We start from the raw sequence: 18,599 nt of genomic DNA, 5'->3' as shown, positions 1-18,599 counted from the left end.
CAGAAAGACAGATCTATGCTTGAATTCCTACTCTGCTACTTACTGGCTGTGTGACTCCTGGGCTAGTTGATTAACTTCTCTGAGCCTTCTTTTCCTCATCTACAGTGGGTATAATATTAACATCTACCTCAAAGGGTTGCTTGTAAGGATTGAATGAAGACTCAGAGAAGTTAAAGATATTGCTCAAGCCCACCCTGGTAGTAAATTGTAGACTTGGAAATCTGACCCAGGTGCATTAAACTCAAACCCCATGATCTTTCCATTACCCCAAGATGCTCAACTTCTTTATACCTGCCTGGACAGAAAGAAGGGTACACCTTAGCGCCTACGTAATGTAGCATGTATGTAGCATCTTGCCTCCAGCTAATCCTAAACTTATGGTAGGGATCCATTGCTCAGTCAGACTATAGCTCTGATCCAGAAATTCTTCAGGGTGAGCTGAAGATATTGTAAAGGAGGCAACCCTTAACAGCTGCCTTCCCCATCTCAGCCTGTGGGTGGAATTATGCCCAAAGGTCCCTGTGTAAGTGGGAAGAGAACAAGGAGGAGACCCTTCTCCACTGGAGAGATGATTATTTTCCATTTGGCAAAAGGTATAAGTGGGGCTTATTTCTGACATGTCTGCTAAGACCCCACATCTCTCACTCTAGTTTCCTTTCTTCTGGATCCATTAGCTATAGAGGAGAAAACACTGAGATAGACACTGATGGTGTTGACCCTAAAGTTGTTAAGCAGCCCCTAGGGTCAGAAGACTATTTCCCTCTTGTACTACAGCAGAAAAAGTCACTTCCATGAACTATTCAATCTTCAGTTTTAAACATCAACACTAGCTTTCACTCACCTCCATAGTTACACTCCCTGCAGCCTCACGACCATGACCAAGTGGCACAGGGTTCTCACATTCAGAAAGAGGAAACTGGTTTCTTGGACTCCTCCTTCTTTCCCCTCCTCTCTTAGTCCCAGCAACAGAGAGACTCATATAGCAGAGAGACTCATATAGCAGAGACACTCCATTTTTTTAAAAAAAATATTTTTTGTGAAAATTAAAAGAAAATATTCTAGGGGCATTACTTCTCATGAGGAAGTGGTTGGGGAAGGCCACAATAGCCTAAAGACAAGCTTTCTTAAATGTTTGGCTTGGGCCTACACCTCACACTTTTGGCCTGATCCCTTAGTTGATACCCTGGGAAACAAGGCTGAAGACAGCATAGGGTATTAATAGGACCTAAGTCATCAACAACCAACCTGACCTTTGAATGGGAAATTTCCCTTAAGTACCAAAATGACAACCCCAACGGAAGGATGGTTGATAGCATTAAGTCAAGGATCCTGACACCCAGTGCTACATAAAAGCTGGGGCAAGCATGGAATTGGCCAGTGGGGTCAATTCTCTTGAAGGGGCAGGATTCTAATGGATTAAGTGACATTCAGAACAACGAGGAGATTGTGAAAGAACAAATCCAGGTATACAGTTATGTCAGAAATACTGACACTGAGCCAATTTTATTTCCTGCCAGATTTTCACCTGATGTCCTATCTGAAGTGTTAGGAATGTAGATGCCTACATTACTCTCGAAGACATTTTCTGTTCCCTTTGTTTGAGCACAAATAGTTAAAAAGATACAACAGCAGATTATCAGTATCTTGCTGTTGTTGAATCAAATTGAATTTAGTCATTTAAGAAACTGAGACTTCAAAACAGTTTTTCTTACTGCTCAGGGCTTGACTGTCCCTCAGCCCTTCTTAAGGAAGCAGGCACACCATCTGTTCTGGTTGTTGCCTTTAAACGCCTTGAACTTGGGCTTCAGTATGGGCTCTCCCTTTTCTGGCCCTTATAATGAGGAGACATGAGTTCACAGTGATCAAGAACAAGGGCTATCAAGCTGGACAGACCTTTCAAATGCTTGCTCTGCCACTGGGAGAATTAAGGCAGGTTACATCATCTCTCAAACTTTGTTTTCCCCATCCGTAAAATGGAGCCCACAATAGCAAATGCTTCAAAGAATTGTTGTGAGGCTTCAGTGAGATGTATCTATGGAGAGCACTCCCTGCTTAGCACATTGTAAGCCCTTAGTAAAAGTTAGTTGTCATTATTGTAATTATTATTATTAAAGCTGGGCTTGGAGTTGGTTGGTATGGCCTCTCCCCAAGAGCTTCCAATGGGGCCTGGTAGTAATAAGGAAGCACTGGAGTACCTGGCCAGGAGCACCCCAGGAGCATAACCTTGGTAAGCTTCACTGTGGTTCCTTCTTTGGCTACAGTGTCTGAAGGCTATCTGCCCTAAGCTGAACAGAGTCTACAACAGAAGCAAGTATGTCAGCTTCATGACAGCAAGAATTTGTTTTGTTTATTGTTGTAGGCCCATTTCCTGGAATGGAGTATAATGCATTGTAGATGCTTAGCCAGTATTTGTTAAAGACAAAAAGCAGGGATTCTGACCCACATCAAGAGGACCATGGCAGGGACCAGTGCCTCAAAGTCAAGTGTACCATTTTCTTAAAAATGGAATCAACTACATTGTCTGCTGAATCCCAAGGAAAGCCCAAATGATCAATTTTTGTCCCTTTAGGAAACCATTCCGTAGATCTTCTTTAAAATCTATAGATTTTAAAATTCTGTAGATTTTCTTTAAAATCCCAGAAAATCATTCTTGACAGGATTAAGATAAGCAACTAACACAGTCAAGATTCAATCCAAATAATTCCTGGAATAATAGGAGCAAAGAGTGTAGTTTGGATGCCAATTCCAGGTCATAACTCGAAGACTCGCCTCTACGAGAACTGGACTTCCAAAGTCAAATTCAGACATTAAAACAAAGATCAGAACTAAATGAGATTTGTATTTAACATCAGTAAGGAGATAACATCAGGATTCTGATTTTGCACGAACAAGCAATTTGAAGTTTCTGTCTTTGTTTGGGGATTGGCAAAAGTGTGCAGCACCCCAGAGGGGAAATCAAGGCTAGTAGTCTTTGGTTTGAGTAGGTACTGGAAATGAAGATGGGGAGGTAGGAAATTCTTCCCTGGGCTTATTTTTTTCACTTTGGATTCTTAGTCCTTCAACCAACTTTGGATTCCTTTCTCTTATTAAAGAATAGGAGAAAACCACTAATTTGGGGAAGAGAGCACAGGTTTTAACTTGTTCCTTCTATTCTCCCTCTCGATAGAACCCACCATCGCGCCGACGCCGACTCAGCATCATCCCACCTGTTATCCAACCTGACATAATTTCTAAGAACTTGGTAGAAATCTCTCTTGATGATGAGTCACCTAAGAATCCACAAAAGAAGGCTTTACCACATGAGAGTTTGACAGCGACTCAGGTGAGTGTATATTAAGGGGCAGGTTGAGGGGCCTCACAAATCAGAGGCATAACTTCTTCTTGTATCATCTGTTCTCCCACTGGAGCTCAACACTAGGGGGATGATTGGGGAAGGAGCTGACATTCTTGGCTTTTGATTTGCATGGTGGTTTTCCATCCGATTCTACAAACCAAATAATCACCATTTTAATGTATAAGCAAGGGAAGATAGTATTTTCGAAAAAATAATAGTTTGCAGGTGTTTTGAGTTATTTCATGAAGATAAAAATACAGACTTTTACTGAAACATAGACTCTGCACTTAGAAATCCAAAAAATATCAGAGATTAGGGCATATAGTATTATTTGATAAACACATATCCATGTGAAAAATCAGTTGACACGTGAGAGGGCGATGTGTCTATTTCATATGTCTAGGTTTGTCAATCAGATGATATCAATCAGCGTATAGTAGTGTGTGCCCATATCAACACTTCCATTCTCAAACTAATGTGTGTTTAATTGAATTGGTTGTTGGTGAACTTGAAAGGGCTCTGAGAGCGAAGTAGAGTTTAGAATGATTAACCTTTGGAAATAAAAAGTAAACAGAAACCTAATTTATAAGGAAGAGAATTGGCCAGTCAGAACAAAACTCTATTTTGATGTTAAAAGATCCTATGACGTGAAGCAGCCCTCAGTTAGATAATGTCAACAAAGAAACAAATTAGGTTAAAACCAAAGTTAAAGCACAGACTGGTAGTAGGTGGATGGATGCTTGTCGTTTTATGGATCTGGGCTATGACTACAAGTATTTTCTGCAGAATGCCACTAAATCAGATGAATTGGGATGTATAATCTGAACTAGTGGAAGGATTGAATTAGATAACATTTTTTATTGTAGTAAAATACAGACCACATAAAATTTACCATTTTAACCATTTTAAAGTATACAATTCAGTGACAGTACATACATTCACAATGTTATGCAGTCATCACCACTATCAAGGTCCAGAGCCTGTTTGGTTCTCCAAAATGGAAGCCCAGTTCCTATTAAGCAGTCATTCACCATTCGTATCTCCCATCAGCCCCTGACAACAACTATTCTGCTTTCTATCTCTGTACTTGCCTACTCTGGATATTTCATGTAAATGGAATCATACAATATGTGGCTTTTGTGCTGGCTTCTTTCACTTAACGTAATGTGTTTGAGGTTCATCCATGTCGTGACATTTATCAGTACTTCATTTCTATTTATGACTAAATAATACTTCATTATGTGGATGTACCACATTTTGTTTAGCCATTCATCCATTGATAGACACTTGTGTCCTATCTACCTTTTGGTTATTGTGTATAGTGCTATTATGAACATTCTTGTACAAAGTTTTGTTTGAACACCTGTTTTCAATTCTTTTGGGTATATACCTAGGAGTGGAATTGCTGGGTCATATGGTAATTCTATGTTTAAGTTTTTGAGGAACTACCAAACTGTTTTCCCCAACAGCAGTACTACTTTACATTACATCCCCACTAGCGATGTATGAGGGTTCCAATCTCTCCACATCCTAGCTAACACTTGTTAGGTTCCTGTTTTAAAAAAATTATAGTCATGCTAGTGGGTGTGAAATAGTATCTCATTGTGGTTCTGATTTGCATTTCTCTAGTAAATAATGATGTTAAATATCTTTTCATGTGCTTGTTAGCCATTTGTGTACCTTCTTTGGAGAAATATCTATTCTCCTTTGCCCATTTATTAATTGGGCTATTTATCTTTTTGTTGTTGAGTTTGTAAACCAGAAAAGTACCTAAGACAGGTCAGAAACAATTTGGAAATTTTATTTTGCCATAGTTAAGGATGTGCACCTGGGAGGCAGGTCTATGCCTTTCTCCAAAGATGATTTTGAGGGCTTCAATGTTTAAAGGGGGAAAACGCAGATATTGGGGAAAGATGAACACATTTTTAAAAGATGTGGGGAGATAAGAGACAAATGGTGGCATTTTTTTGAGTCTTTGATCAGCCTTTCACTGAATACACAATTTACATGTGAGAGGGGGTAGAGGAATAGTCACTTATGCCTTCATCTTCCTCAGTGAATCTGCATTTTTATATCAGAAGAAGCAATCAAATATGCATTTGTCTCAGATGAGCAGAGGGATGAGTTTGAGTTTTGTCCTTTGTCCCACACCTGTGAAGATAAGCTATCAATATACATTGTCAGGGTAGAATTCTTAAAGCTTAAAGTTTGGGCTGATTAAATTCCCTGGCCTCAGTCACATTGCAGGATAAATGCTGCTATTTAACATGTGGGGGTTAAGTTATTCCACTGAATTGGCTAATAAAGAGTTAATTTAGAGTGCTACAAGTTTGCCTCTTTTTATAATATCTCATGCTTTACCTGGATGGCTTACACCATAATTCCCCAGCATTGTATACAAATAAGTCTCTGAAGCCCAGAGCCATCTTTTTTTTTTTTTTTAAAGCAATCTGCTGCTGCGTGTGCCTGTGGTCCCAGATACTCGGGAGGCTGAGACAGGAGGATCACTTGAGGTTAGGAACTCCAGGCTGTAGTGCACTATGATCATGCCTGGGTGTAGCCACCGTACTTCCATCTGGGCAATGTAGTGAGACTCTGTCTCTAAAATAAAATAAAATTTTAGTTTTAAAATCCGCTAATGCATCAAAGGAGAACATAATGCTCCCTCCCATGATTGTATACAAATTTACAACTTTCAAAGTGATTTTCCTTATATAGTTACATTTGATTCTCTCAATAACTCTGTAAAGCCGATAGGAAAGATTCTCATTATAGATGAAAAAAAATTGAGGTTCAGAAAGGTGAAGTGACTTGGCCAAGGCCACAGAGCCAATCAAAGATAGAGCTGGGGCTTGATCCCAGGACTCCTGACCAAATCCATAGCACTTTTCACTGAACTATGTGGCTTCTAGCAGTCCTCTTTGTATAACCAATGCCCAGCAATAGCAATGACAGCTAACATTTATCAAGACTTTCTTATGTAACGGGCACTGTGTTAAACACTTTCCTTGTATAATTTTATTTAATCTTTACAGCAACAAACCAAAGTATGTATTATGATTATTCCCATTTTACAGACATGAAAACTGAGGCTCAAAAGGGCTAGGGAACTTGCTCAAGGTCAGACAGCCAATAAGTGGTATAGCTAGGATGTCATATTCAGGCCTGTTTGGTTTCGAAGTCCATGTTCTTATTCTCTATACTAGTTAAGAAATTGAAGAGATTGTGACAGAAGGGGGGCTGCAGGGAATATCAGAAATTCCATCTCCAAGAACTTTCAAGTTGGCAAAAATATTGACCATCAAGTAACATAGATTTTGAATGAAGCAGCAGCTGTGCAGGAACTCTCAGGAATGGGCACAGAAGCCACTTTGCCAAACCCAGGGAATTAAAATCCCTATAGCCATTATTGGGTCTCACACTCTGTGCCAGTACCTCTTGGTGCAGAAGTCTCCCACCAAGAACCACATTTCCCACCAAGAGTCGCTTCTTGTTGTGGAGATAGACACATGCTTTTAGCTTTTGACTCACATAGAACCCAACTCTCCAACATCCCAATGTCAGTTTCAGAATGTATTTTTTTCTCAGAATGACAGCTTTATGGGCCAAATGCTTGATGAAATTTGGGCCTAGACAGCCACCTGGTAATCCCGTTATTTAAGACATTACAATCAGAGCTTTCCTTTGTTCCAAGAAGACAGTCAACCTTCTCTCTATTCCTGCTCAAAAGGGGAAACCCTAGCATCATACAACAGAAAAAGAAATAATTAAAAAGGACTACCAAAACATGCATTATTGACTAAACTCCTTTGCACTAGGTCTAGAAACTTGACAGAAGGGAAAAAAGAAGTGAAAATATGTTATTATTTTCCAAAGAGCAGCCCTTATCTCAGCTAATAGCAAAAGAGTGTCCAGCTCTCTACTAACCAGTGCTGAAGAATCCTTTCCCCTGGCCCAAGGTCCAACCCAGGTTCCTTCTCTAAGAAGATTCTGGATTAGTAGGTACCAGGCCAGGCACATCTCCCAGATGTTGAGGCACAAGGAGCCCATTTAATTCCAGATATTAATCTGAAGATGTCTGTGCTAAACTCTCTCTAAAACACAAGAGAAGAAATGAAAACACATCTCAGCCATACTTAATAATATGCATAATAGACCAAATGTTCTCCCTTATAAGTGGGAGCTAAATAATGTGTACATGGTGGACATAGAATGTGGAAAATAAACATTGGAGATTTGGAAGGGTGGGAGCGAGGGAGGAGGGTGAGGAATGACAAATTACTCAATGGGTACAACGTATATTATTTGGGTGATGGTTACAGTAAAAATAAAAGCTCAGACTTCACCTCTATGCGATATATCCGATATATCCATGTAACAAACTACTCTTCTACGCCTTAAATTTATACAAACGAAAAAATAATATGCAGACTGGGTTCAGACAGGGTATGTTGGCTGTCAGAGTGCGTGGAAGGAGAAGTAGGGTTGGAGGGGAGTGAGGATGGAAAAGTAGAGAAAGATGTCCCACTTTCTCCACTCGTTTTTCTTTCAGAAGTCTGCCAAGAAGGGATTCTATTTGCTTTTCTCGGGTAACTCATAAAATCCTGTGGTTGGCTTCTGTGGTAACTTTTTTTTTTTTTTTTTAAAGACAGTCTTGCTCTGTTGCCCAGGCTGGAGTGCAGTGGCACAATTTCGGCTCACTGCAACCTCCACCTCCCGGGTTCAAGCAATTCTCCTGCCTCAGTCCCCCGAGTAGCTGGGACTACAGGTGTGCACCACCATGCCCGGCTATTTTTTTTGTGTGTGTATTTTTAGTAGAGACGGGGTTTCACCATGTTAACCATGATGGTCTCGATCTCCTGACCTTGCGATCTGCCCGCCTCGGCCTCCCGATGTGCTAGGATTACAGGCGTGAGCCATCACGCCTGGCCTGTGATAACTTTTCTAGGTTGCTGCTAACCAATAGGACTGAGGGAAAGAGGACCTAAGAAGGCCTAAGAAGGAGCCACACTTCCCAAAAGGAGTCCATATATTTCCAACTCCTCTTCTAAGGCAACTGATGGGATTATTCCTGAACTTGCTGTACTCATATTTGAAAATGGGAGCCGTTCTCTTCATGCTAGAGGACTAGGCAGTGGTTCTCAACTTTGGCTCCCGGAAGACTCATTTGGAAACCCTGTTAAAGCTATTCTAAAGCCTTTCCCCTGATAATCTTACTCATTAGGTCTTGATATGTCCCCAAAATGTGCTTTTTCAACACTCGTTCCAGGTGATTTTGGTGCTGGGGGATTCCAGACCATACATTGAGAAATACTGTGTAGAGTTCCAGAGAGTGTATAAATAGTTTATTGAATTCACTGGTGAGTTAAGGGAAGTCATAACATATACATATAATCTGTACCCACATAACATACTCTAAACCTAACAAAAGAGATCCTCTTAAGACTGTTTTACATCACATGTCTGAGCTTGAGCTCCATAGTCAGATGAGGAGAATGCTTGATGGTTTTGCTCTTTAATTTTTAGCCCCGGTTTGAGAATGGATGTGGGTCTGTGTTTAGACTGATGTCTATAGATTCCTTAGTGAGAGTCAAGCTAACACAGGGAGATCAGTGGCTGTTATTAAGTTTGATGGACTCTTGGCTTAGGCTGTGATTGGAAACAGATAAACTCTGTCCTGCACATACCCAATCTAGAAATTGCCAGATTTTTGCTGAGCCTGATTTTTCTGTTACACTATAGAATGAGTTTCACTAAAGTAAACTAAGTATCTTTAGTGTTTATACCACAAGGTTTGGGATGCCAACTGAATTGAAAGGTCTTTATATTTATTAAATATATACTTACTTGCCATGTGGGCATCATAAGTTGGCTTTCATGCAAAGCAAGTTGTACAGTGTTCTTTTAAGGTTTCCAGATTCATAGACCTCCTTGTTTTTCTCCTTCTACCTTTGGCTGGAGCTAGTGAGGCCTCAGAAAGAATAACTAAAATAATACAGGGAACAGAGGAGCTTGCTCTGATGACATCTCAGAAAGGCAACTTCTGGTGGAAGCCTTTAACGTAATCAAGTCACCAGTTCAAAAAACATGTTTTGAGCAACTACTATGTAGTGCTTGTGCAACTACTACAAGCACAGTTGGAGGTACTGTATCCCCAATACAGTAGTACATAGAACAGATAAAAACCCTTCTTCATGGAGTTTATGTTGTAATGGGGGACATGAACAATAAGCAAGCTAAATAAGGAAAACATATAGTATGTCAGATAGTGAGAAAAGTGACAGGGAGAAAAACAATGTAAGGAAGGGGATATGAAGTGGCTCAAACATTTTAAATAGATTGGCCAGGGAAGACATCACTGAAAAGGTGCTTTTTTTTTTTTTTTTTTTTTTTTTTTTTTTTTTTTTTTGATGGGGTCTCTCGCTTTGTCGCCCAGGCTGGAGTGCAGTGGGTTGATCTCAGCTCACTGAAACCTCCGCCTCCCAGGTTCAAGTGATTCTCCTGCCTCAGCCTCCCGAGTAGCTGGGATTACAGGCACCTGCCACCACACCTGGCTAAGTTTTGTATTTTTTGTAGAGATGGAGTTTCACCATGTTGGCCAAGCTGGTCTCAACTCCTGACCTCAGTTGATCTGCGTACCTCAGCCTCCCAAAGTGCTGAGATTACAGGCGTGAGCCCACCACACCCAGCCATGAAAAGGTGGCTTTTGAATCAAAACCTGAAAGAAGTAGGGGAGCTAGCCACATGGACATGGGGGAAGAGCATGCCTAGCAGAGGGAACAGCAGGCACAATGGCCCTAAGGGGAGAGCATGCCTGAAGTGCTTGAAGAACAGCAGACCAGCAATGTGTCTGGAGCAGGAAATGGCTGGTAATGTGGTGAGGGATAAAAGGAAGACAGATCATGTGAGGTTAGCGGGAGCATAGATGTTATCCTCCAGCCCCAAAAGACCAGAACTATGACACCACTCTGAAGTATGAAAGACGTTCAGAACAATAAAAGAAGAGCTTTTACTCTATACACTGATATCAAATTTATATTTCCAGTAGATAACATAATCTAACTAGACGATATCAGGAAGAGGCAGTATATAAATTCATAGATGAAAGTTGCACAAAGAAGTAAAGGAAATTTTGGGATCAATCCTACTTTTGTGTGATTGATCCCACAAAAGGCAACTGTACTATTTCTCTGTCTTCTCCCTGAATCCAAAGCAGAATGGTCTGAAGGATTTGTCATCAGCCTGACCCATTAGCACTGTGTTAAGTCCCCATGCACTGGAATGACAGTGACATCTTCATAACCAAGATAGTAGCTAAGGTTATCACTGCATCAACATACAATGGTGGTGGGAACCATGAAGGCGTGTGAAAGCTGCAAGTACCAAGGGGATCCCTGGCACTGTGCAAAACTAGCCTGAAGAGAACTTAGTGGGTAAACACAATTGGAGATTCTGTCTACTTGCTAAATTATAATATATCGTTTGCTACTAGTATCTAGCAGAGACAGTTTACCAGCTGATCTTCAAAGGGCCTTCTGCTAACAGAAATTGAAATCTTCTTAGGAATGGAAAGAGCTCTGGGGAGGCTCTTTGAGGTATGGAAAATGCTATGTCCAGAAGCCCAGAGGAGACTATTTTGAAGGTCCTACAGAGGAATTCAACTAGGTGTCCCAGAACCAAATAGTATGGAGATATAGAGGCCAGCCATAATGAGGACAGGGTTACAGGCTCCATCACTATCCCACTGGAGGTTGGAGCATTCAGTTCCTGAGGGTCCTCCCATCAGTCTTGCACCCATGAACTGTCAATATAAATAAAAGGTAGTGTGCTGTCTATGAAAATGCACCTTGCAGACAGGCCCTCTTCCAACCTGATTTTCCTCCCTCCAAACCCTCCAATATAGAAATCCCAGAGCTCTGCTGGGTTTCACTGATACCAGTTGTGCCTCTCACCCCAGCCAGATGTCCTGTTGATAAGAAGGGGATCTAGGACAAGAGAACATGCAATCGCTCTGACTTTGCAAACTCAATTAAGTGGTTGTGTTCCCATCCTGAGGACAATGGGGTGCCCCTGAAAGCTTTCTAAACAGAGGAGTAAACCAAACTTCTTCCTGTTTCTTGTTTTCATCTGCAAGGAAACCAGTAAAATTATGGAGCTTACCTCTAATGAATAAGCCTATTGACAGGAAATGTAGGAAAAGGGGACAATAGTTCGTGAAGGATTTCTTCTTTGGGAATTCTTCAGCCGGAAGAATATCCAACTTTTGAGACCAGTAACAGCATACGGGTTGACTCGTCTATTTTCTCCCACCTTCTCCAGAGCTTCTCTGAGTTATCATCTGGACCTGATTGCTCACAGTCCTTGACTGCATTTGCCACGCTTGCCTCTATCAGCAGCACCCAGCTGCCCATTGGTTTCAGCACCCCAGCCACCAGCGAGGGCTGTTTGGATTCTTCAGCTGCTCGCCACAAGATGACTTTAAATCCCCGCAAACAAAAGAAGAACCTTCAAGTGACTGTAAGTCCTTCAAGAGACAGGGCACTAAACTCCTGTATAAGAAAAGATGAGTTCCAACCTTTGCAAACTACTACTAGGGAAATAGTATGGTGTAGGAGACTCATGCCCTAAGTAAGCTTGGCAAGGTCAAGGGTGCTGTCCTGAGCTTGACACCCCCAGAGGGGTGAGCAAGCTTGCATCTATTGGGTATGGTTTCCTATCCATGTGGAACTTATATTAGAAGGGACTAAAAGGAAGCAGAAACAGTGAATGATTTAAACCCCCATAAACTGCTTATTGGGTTAACATCTGGGAGTTCACTCAGCCCTATTTGTAGAGAATATTCAACCCTAGCCCAGATCAAGATTCTTTCTTAATCAGATGAGACCCATGAGTCACAAATTGCAGCACTATTCCACTTATTTGGAGGTCAAGCTTTCAGCAACCCTAAACATCCAGAACTTAGTTGTTAACCCGTCCAAAGATCTCCAAATAGATGCCATGTGACTTTCTAGGAAGCAGACCTACTGTGTTAAAAACATGGCCACAGATTAGACTCAGACCTGACAGCAAAGAGAAGTGACAGCTGATAGCAGAGAGAACGACAGAAACAATCTGGGGCCATTTAATATAGGGGCTCAAGAACCTTGCCCACCTCAATATGTCCTTCAGTGCCACACTATATCATAGTCCAATGTAATAGATCATTTCATTATTTGTCCAAGTCATCTAGAAAAAGTAGATTATTTTCTGTGATCCTCGTTTAAAAAGATAGAGAAATAATGCTTTTGGAAAAGGCTTTTAGTAAAAGTTAAGTATTAGGGCCGGGTGCAATGGTTCATGCCTGTAATCCCAACAGTTTGGGAGGCTGAGGTGGGCAGATCACCTGAGGTCGGCAGATCACCTGAGGTCGGGAGTGCGAGACCAGCCTGACCAACATGGAGAAACCCCGTCTCTACTAAAAATACAAAATTAGCCAGGTGTGGTAGCGCATGCCTGTAATCCCAGCTACTCGGGAGGCTGAGGCAAGAGAATCGCTTGAACCCGGGAGGTGGAGGTTGTGGTGAGCCAAGATCGGGCCATTGCACTATAGCCTGGACAAAAGCAAAACTCCGTTTAAAATAATAAAGTTAAGGATTTAAAAATGTTAGTGTTTAGTGTTTAAAAGGATGTGTCAGTTGTCTATAAAACTCACTTTGATCAAAAACTGAATTCGCCAGTGATTCTGGGCTGAAAGGAAGAGACTGTAAATCAGAGGTGAAAAGACTAAAAGATTGTGCAGTACAAACATTTTACAGGGAAGGGCATTAAAGCACAAATAATTTCAGATACTTACCCAAAGTCAAACACCCAGGTGGTAGCAGAGCTAGGGCCAGAATCCAGTCTTCTGACTTCCAGCTCAGCACTTTTTTCATCCCACCATCTTGCCTCTAGCTTAGGCATCTCAATTTCGCTTTAGGTTGTAGACAAAATACGAGTTGAAAGAACAGGCGGAGGAGCAGGGGGGCAGAGGGAAGCCCTCTGGTGGCCTTGAGAGTACTTTCTTAGTTTGGTGTCAAAGAAGGGGTGACCAATTACTAGATGCCAAACCCTATACATGCATTATCCCCTGAATACCTCACCACAAACCTGGGAGATGGGGAAGGTTGGCTGAGGGAAGCAGTATGACCCTTCTAACTTTCTTCTTTCTGTATAGCCTAGTTGAGAAAAAGCCTGGGCATTACCCTCTGAGAAGGCCAGAGCATACACTTCTTCCCTGTGACTCTCTCCCTGACATGTGGATGAATACAAAAAAGATCCAGGATCATTTATGACACAGGGACTACTACCACTTTCTCCCTGCTCTGTAATTTCTTAGATCTACAAGTCCCACGGGAGGTTTCTCCTGGTCTCTTATTTATCGATGTAGACACAGTGATTCAGAGAATAACTTGCCCAAGGTCATGCAGCAAGTAAATGATGAAGGGATTTTGAATCCAGGCCAATCTGACCACATTTACTCAAAAATAAATTATGAGCTGTGTCTGTTTGCACAGGCACTTTGAGTGGGAGTGTAAAGGGTTGTATGTTTGTTTTTACATGCATGCCATAAAGGCTTACACTTAGCAAATTCCGGACACTGTTCAGTGCAGTGCTATGCTGACATTTCCAGAGCTGTATTGTAATTATCAGAAAACCTTATTTATACTAAACCAACTTCACCCCATCCAGTGTAAGGGCTGAACCTTTCAGCTTTTTCTCCTTTCCCTCCCAACAAAACCCCAATTCTTTTTCTTCTTTTGATCTGGAAAGAGATAATTCATGCTTTCATTACATTCCCTGAAAAGAAGCCAAAAAGGATTTGAATTTGGCTCACAGGTCTGGTGAAGCAAATCGGAGAATCCCAATATAGCTGAGGGCATGATTGTTGTCAGGCCCAACGACCCCATTTTCGGATTCGTGGCCTTCCAGTGTGGTTCAGTCATTTCCGGGGTATTTTAGAGAGATCTCTGCAGTGTGTCACTCAGACATTAGAAACTCCAAACCTGGATGAACCACTTCCAGTAGGTAAAATGATCCCCAAGGATCTCTTGGTGGAAACAATTCCATTAAGAAATCCCTGGAAATATCTCCATTGAAATAACATCCATCTTTAAAGGTACTGTTACGTGCCCAGCATCAAGAACTTTTTTCCTGATGCTTTTTCTTTGGCAACCATGCAGGAGTGGTTGGAAAGCACTTCAGTAGGATTCAAGCTCTTTCTTTTCCTGTTTCAGGTGGAACCAAAGCAGGAGGAGCCAAACCTTCCATTGGTTTCTGAGGAAGAAAAGAGTATAACCAAACCAAAAGAAACCAACCAAAAGAAGCTGGGAATGGACAGTGCAGGTTAGCATATCTTCACCCTCACCCAGAAACATGTATGACAGACTTCATTGCACAGTGCTATGTTGATAGGAGCTATACCCAAGAACTACCCAAGACTGCTGCCCTCAGTCTTCAGAGAGCTTTCAATTTTATATGCAGAAAATGTGGTCCAGGCTTCTCCATCTAAACTGCCAAAGTAATACAATTGCCACTTGTGTGGGGTTCAGGTAAAGGATCATACCTGGATTCTTATTTCATGTAAATGAATTTCCAACAAGAGAGGTGTTTTGTTTGTGAATTTCTTTCATCCTCTCCGAGGCTAACGTACACGCTGAGTTCCTCAGTGAGCCCAGATATGAGGACAGCCACTGATTTCCCCTTCAACATTCTTCCTCAGCAACAGAAACAGAAAGGAATAATAGAATTGGCCAAAAAATCATTTTTTAAAGGTTGCCTTTCTCTTCCTGTAGAGAGAAAATGGCTGTGTTAATAATGATACTATTGCCCACATCCATGGACAAAGAGGGTTTATGCAGCTGCAGACAGATGTCCTTGGCAGCCAACACCTATCAAATCCCCAAACAACAAATATCACCAGAGTGAAAATCTCTCTGTGTGTTTATGTGTGTGCATATGTGGATGTTGGCTCCAACTGATGGCAAGCTGATTTCAAGCGATATTTGATAAAAAATTCCAGTTCCTCAAATTAAGTTGAACAGTTATGTTACGTTTTTGCCACAAAGGATTTCACATGTGGGTCCAAAGACAGGATATTCCTAAACACATTTTCCCATGAAAACTAAGAAAACCACAAAACCCTCCAGAAACAAAAAGAAAAAGGAAGATTAAATGAGTACTCTTTTGTCTTTTTGAGCTTTATTTTTATTTATTTATTTATTTATTTATTTATTTATTTATTTATTTATTATTATTATTTTTAAGACGGAGTCTCACTCTGTCACCCAGGCTGGAGTGCAGTGGCGTGATCTCGGCTCACTGCAACCTCCACCTCCCTGGTTCAAGCAATTCTCCTGCCTCGGCCTCCCTAGTAGCTGGGACTACAGGCGCCCACCACCACGCCTGGCTAATTTTTTGTATTTTTAGTAGAGAGGGGGTTTCACCGTGTTAGCCAGGATGATCTCGATCTCCTGACCTCGTGATCTGCCCGCCTCGGCCTCCCAAAGTGCTGGGATTGCAGGCGTGAGCCACTGCACCCAGCCTTTGAGCTTTATTTTTTAATAGTTGTCTCTTTTACACACAGAGGATAGAACTGAGTCAGTATCCATGGGGGCAGATACTTTAGTTGATTTTCCATATCACGGAAGTGGTTTGGAGCACAGTCAGCTATTCTCAGAGCCGTATGCTGGGTATGAAACTACTAGATGGAGCTAGGGATGCAGTAGATAGTGAGGGAAGAAAGGCAGCGAGGGGCCCTTCCATCTGGGGATCAAAGTGAGTTCCTTAGAACTAGAAGAAAGGAGAGGAGTAATCTGTACAACTACTACCTTGTGCTTGACCTGAAGCCTGTGGACCAATGCAATTGTTAAGGCATTCCAAGAATTTCTTTGCATGTATATTACATATGATTGGTTTAAAAAATGTTTTTATTTCAATAGCTTTAGGGGTACAAGTGGTTTTTGGTTACACGGATGAATTGTATAGTGGTGAAGTCTAAGATTTTAGTGCACTTGTCACTAGAGTAATGTACATTGTACCCATTATGTAGTTTTTCGTTCCTCACCCCCTCCTACCCTTCCCACTTTCTGAGTCTTCAGTGTCCAATATACCACTCTGTATGCCTTTGCATACCCATAGCTTAGCTCCCATTTATAAGGGAGAACATGTGGTATTTGGTTTTCGATTCCTGGGTTACTTCACTTAGAATATTGGCCTCCAATTTCATCCAGGTTGCTACAAAAGACATTATTTCATTCTTTGTTATGCCTGAGTAGTATCACATTTTCTTTAGTTGATTTTCCATGTCATGGAAGTGGTATGGAGCACAGTCAGCTATTCTCAGAGCCGTATGCTGGGTATGAAACCACTAGATGGAGCTAGGGATGCAGCAGATAGTGAGGGAAGAAAGGCAGCGAGGGGCTCTTCCATTTGGGGATCAAAGTGAGTTCCTTAGAAAAGTACCAGAAGAAAGGAGAGGAGTAAAATGTACAACTACTAGCATGTGCTTGACATTTTCTTTATCTACTCATAGGTTGATGGGCACTTAGGTTGACTCCATAATCTTGCAATTGTGAATAGTGCTTCAATAAACATATGTGTGCAGGTGTCTTTTTGATATAATGACTTCTTTTCCTTTGGGTAGATACTCAGTAGTGGGATTGCTGGATTGAATCATAGATCTATTTTTAGTTCTTTGGGAAATTTCCATACTGTTTTCCATAGAGGTTGCACTAATTTACATTCCCACCAGCAGTGTATAAGTATGCTCTTTTTATCACATTCATCCCAACATCTATTATTTTTTGACTTTTTAATAATGGCCATTCTGGCTGAGGTAAGATGATATCGCGTTGTGTTTCAATTTGCATTTCCCTCGTGATTAGTGATATTGAGCATTTTTCATATGTTTGTTATCCATTTGTATACCTTCTTTTGAGAATTGTTTATTCATGTCCTTTGCCCACTTTTTAATGGATTATTATAGTTTATTGTCTCCTGGCTTCAGCTCTGGGTGCTTTCAGTTTTGAAGACTCTGTATGAGTTCCTTGGTTGCAGAGTATCTTTGTGTGATGGTTTTCTCAGATGCTGGTTGTAGTAGTAACGTGCTGGGGGTGTGCGCAGGTTCACTGTCTCCTATGGGGAGTTTTCCATCTGGTTCACAGTGTAGGCTGCTGCCCATCACTTCTTTCAAAGGGTCTGTGGTTTCTTTCACTCTTTCTGTTAAGTTCCTGTGTTGCTTTTTGGAAAAAGCTCAAAGCATGAATATCTACATACAATTTGTCTTTCCAAGTGGGAGAGACATGCTAACAATGCCTCCAATCTGCATCTTGGAAATAAAAACAACTAAGATTGTTTTAATGTAAGAGGGTAGAAAAAAAGAAGAAAAGGGGTCCATAATCTTGCCTCCCAGATAACTCCTATTGACCTCTTCTTAAAAAAAAAGGCAACATGGCCGAGCACGGTGGCTCATGCCTGTAATCCCAGCACTTTGGGAGGCAGACGCAGGTGGATCACAAAGTCAGGAGATCGAGACCAGCCTGACCAACATGGGGAAACCCTGTCTCCACTAAAAATACAAAAGTTATCGAGACATGGTGGCAAGTGTCTGTAATCCCAGCTACTCAGGAGGCTGAGGCAGGAGAATTGCTTGAACCCAGGAGTCAGAGGTTGCAGTGAGCTGAGATCGTGCCACTGCAGCCTGGTATAAGGTATGAATTCAAAGTGTGAAATTTGTCTTTGGGTAGAGTGTAAAATAGAACCATAATTAATTTTCAATTTCACTCCAGCCTGGGCGACAGAATGAGATTCTGTCTCAAAAGAAAAAGCAATACATGTACATGATATGAAATTTCAGGTAGTTCAGATAAATATTATATAGAAAATAGAAATGCTAATTAGAAAGTAAAAAATTCAATTCCTCCTTCCCCAGTCAGTTTCCCCAAAGGTAGTCATTGTTACAGGTTCAAAATTTGCCTTCTGAGTGTCTCACACTGAATGGTGGACCAGACTATTGGTAAAAAGGTGATAAACCAACCCTGGAGTCAGTTTCTAGAATTAGGATTTTTCTTTGGCTTAAAAATGTCCAACTGCAGAAACCTAATAGTGACCAAGTTGCCCTCTGTCTTCCGAATAGCTGCTTCCTCATACTAGGAAATTCAGTAGCAAATAGGTACCATTGGGCCAGGGCACAGTATTCTTATTTTAGGAAGTCAAAGTCACACATATTTATCCTTTCCTTATTTCTGTT

General features: G+C 41.3%; 1 protein-coding gene across 2 annotated transcripts in view; it reads left to right on the top strand.

Annotated features, from left to right (window-relative positions):
* Positions 1 to 18,599, top strand: part of KIAA1210 (KIAA1210 ortholog) — a 49,339-nt gene that overhangs the window by 20,669 nt on the left and 10,071 nt on the right. For both annotated transcript variants that reach the window (XM_055268938.2, XM_063634852.1), the window contains exons 6-8: positions 3,167 to 3,322; positions 11,654 to 11,851; positions 14,587 to 14,695. In XM_055268938.2, coding sequence (XP_055124913.1) covers positions 3,167 to 3,322; positions 11,654 to 11,851; positions 14,587 to 14,695 — 463 coding nt within the window. The remainder of the gene's footprint in view (positions 1 to 3,166; positions 3,323 to 11,653; positions 11,852 to 14,586; positions 14,696 to 18,599) is intronic.

The sequence above is a fragment of the Symphalangus syndactylus genome, chromosome X, assembly GCF_028878055.3.
Source record: "Symphalangus syndactylus isolate Jambi chromosome X, NHGRI_mSymSyn1-v2.1_pri, whole genome shotgun sequence".
In the NCBI taxonomy this organism is placed as follows: domain Eukaryota; kingdom Metazoa; phylum Chordata; class Mammalia; order Primates; family Hylobatidae; genus Symphalangus; species Symphalangus syndactylus.
This window is presented reverse-complemented; position numbering and strand designations above follow the sequence as displayed.